This window comes from Geospiza fortis, unplaced genomic scaffold, assembly GCF_000277835.1.
Source record: "Geospiza fortis unplaced genomic scaffold, GeoFor_1.0 scaffold658, whole genome shotgun sequence".
NCBI classification, from domain to species: domain Eukaryota; kingdom Metazoa; phylum Chordata; class Aves; order Passeriformes; family Thraupidae; genus Geospiza; species Geospiza fortis.
Window position 1 is genome coordinate 92976 of NW_005054674.1, and position 2739 is coordinate 95714.

At 65.3% G+C, this 2739-nt stretch overlaps 1 protein-coding gene across 1 annotated transcript in view; it reads left to right on the top strand.

The window, feature by feature from the left end:
- The window catches only part of DBNL (drebrin like), an 8593-nt gene extending 5897 nt beyond the window's left edge, over positions 1-2696 (top strand). The window contains exons 10-12 of the mRNA XM_031065085.1: positions 573-676; positions 1363-1468; positions 1720-2696. Coding sequence (XP_030920945.1) covers positions 573-676; positions 1363-1468; positions 1720-1859 — 350 coding nt within the window. The 3' untranslated portion in view covers positions 1860-2696. The remainder of the gene's footprint in view (positions 1-572; positions 677-1362; positions 1469-1719) is intronic.
- The last annotated feature ends 43 nt before the right edge of the window (positions 2697-2739 follow it).

The following is a 2739-nucleotide window of genomic DNA, read 5'->3' on the forward strand; positions in this document are numbered from 1 at the left end:
GATGACACCATGCCTGCCCCTGGGTCCCTGGCAGTGCCCAGGCCAGGCTGGGCAGGGTTTGGAGCACGTGGGGCACTGGGGGTGTCCCTGCCCTGGCACTGCCCAGCGCTCTGGGCAGGAATTGACTCCAGGCAGGGCTGGCTGTGCCCAGGGCGCTCCCCGTGTGCTGTGGGTGGCACTTGAGGGCTGCCTTGCCCCCAGATCACGGAGGCACGGGTGGGTTGGGCTGGGCAGGGGTCTCAGAGAGCACCCAGCTCCCCCCGGGCCGTGCTGGGCTCCAGCCCGGTGTCCCCAGGCCACTGTCACCACTAGATGCTGCTCTTGGCCAGGGCTCTGCTCCAGCCCCTCCCTCCGTGGCAATTATCCCATCCGGAGCCAGCTTGTGCTCATCCCTCCCCTGCCGGGGGCAGATCTGTCCTTTGTGCTCCCCTCTGCTCCCCAGAGCCCTCCTCACCCCGTCCCTGCCCGGGCGGGGGTCCCGGGGACCCCCCGGCTGAGCCTGGTGTGACCCCAGCCCGGGCAGGGGAGGGGACAGGGCCTGGCCTGGTGACAGAGCCCTGGCTCCTCCTCAGGACGGGACTCCGGCTACAGCTCTGGAGTGCCCGGCTCCCACGGGGAGGAGAACCTGTACGAGGAGCCCCCCGAGCCCTCGGCCATCTACGAGGAGCCCCCCAAGGTGAGTCTGGGGTCCGGCTCTGGGTGGGGGAGCGTGGCTTGGCCCATCCCTGGGGTGAGCTGGAACTGAAAATCTGAGCGGAAACCACTGGAAATGGTGGAACCCCAGAGCTCAGGGGTGCTCAGAGCTCAGGTGCTGCTGTGTCCCCTCCCAGTGCAGCCGCTGGTGCTGAGTCCCTGGCACCCCCTGCACCCCAGGGCTGCTCCAGCTGCTGTCAGAGCCAGCGTGGGGAGAGGATCCACACCAGCCTCCTCCAAAGCCCTTTCTCCTCCTCCTCCTGCTTCCCTGCCCCTCTGGTTTGTTCCCCAAACCATCAGCATTCCAAGCGTTTTCTCCTTCTGGAGCTTGTCTGGGGGTGTCCAGCAGGTTCCAGGGGATCCCGGGGCGGTGGGCTCAGTGATCCCCTCGGCTCTTCCTGAGGAAAGCAAACCTCAGCCAGCTCAGGCTCTGCCAGGAGGGTTTCAGAGGCTGGAGCTTGTCTGTTGGGCGATGAGCCTTGGCTCTTGGGCTCAGAGCTGCTTTGCTCCCGTGGCACAGCTTCCCTGGAGCCCAGGTTTTGTTCCAGAGGGCACCCAGAGCCTCCAGCCCCAGCTCCCCCGGCCTGGGGGGCTGATGGGCATTGCTGGGCATTGTTCTCTTCCCTCCCCCCGTTCTCCTGCTGATGCTGCTCCCTCTCCCTCCCGAAGGAGCAAGCTGAGGATGCCAAGTACGACTACAGGGTGGAGTACCAGGAGCCCCCAGAGCTGGCGGGGAAGGGGCTCTGTGCCCGGGCACTCTATGACTACCAGGCTGGTGACATGCTCTGAGCCACTGCTGCCCCTGTCCCCAGTCCCTCCCCAGCTCTCCCAGAGCCCCTTCAGGCCCTGGAAGGGTCTCCCTGGAGCTTTCTGTGCCCCAGGGGAGCATTCCCAGCTCTCCCAGTGTGTCTCCATGGCAGAGGGGCTCCAGCCCGTGGGGCAGCTCCACGTCCCCGTTACCCTGAGACCCCAGGGCTGGGGTGGCTCGGGTGCTCTGCCCCCGCTGCCCCCTGTGTCCCCTTGCAGCTGATGACACCGAGATCTCCTTTGACCCCGAGAACATCATCACCAACATCGAGATGATCGACGAGGGCTGGTGGCGCGGCTTCGGCCCCGACGGCCACTTCGGGATGTTCCCCGCCAACTACGTGGAGCTGATCGAGTAGGGGGCTGCTGGGGGGCTGCTCCAGACCCCGAGCCCACCCAGCTCCTGCCTGCTCTTCCAACGACACGTGGCTTTTTCTTCTTTCTCTCTCTCTCTCTCTCAGTGAAGTGCCATTCCCCAGTCCCTCGGCAGTGGGGCCCCCCAGGAGCTGCCCCCTGTCCCCCCCAGCTGCCCTTGGGTGGGGGGAGGAAGGGTCCCATCCCACCCTGAGCCCTCCTCCCTTGGCTCTGGGGTGTGACAAATCCCTCACGGGAATTTTCAGGGAACAAATTAAAAAATTACCTCCCCCTGCGCTCCCTCCCTGCTCTCCCTCCCGTGACCCTGGACCTGCCACAGCCACACTGGACTTTCCCAGGCTCATTTCATTGGAGAGGCTCAGCAGAGTAGTTCTGGGGTCCTGCAGGGTCTGACATGAGCAGGAGAGTGGCTCCTGGCCCTGCTCCCCGGCCGCACCCTGAGCTCACCGCGTGTGATCATCCTGTGTTCTCCTCCCTGCTCTCCCCCTGTTCCCTCACCCCAAACCTGCTCTGGGATTTGAACTGGGAGTGAAAATCCTCCCCTGCAGCACAGACCCAGCCTGGCCAGGTGCGTGGGACCCCCTCCCCAGCCCAAACTCACTGTGAACAAGGAAAAGCCCAGCCCAGCCCCTCCCTGGAGTTTCCTGCCCTGCTGTCACTTTGGGAGTAAAAGGAGAGAAAGGCTTGGGGGGTCCCAGCTGAGCCCCCCTCTGAAGGCGCTGGGGGCCGTGGTGGCTTCTCCGAGTCCCTCCCCGAGCTCCTTCTCCTCCCTGCTGCCCCCGGCCCTCCCCAGCATCAATAAAAGGGCTTTTCTTTGGCGATGGATGCAGCGGGCTCCTGCTGGGGACCGGGCAGGAGTGCCGG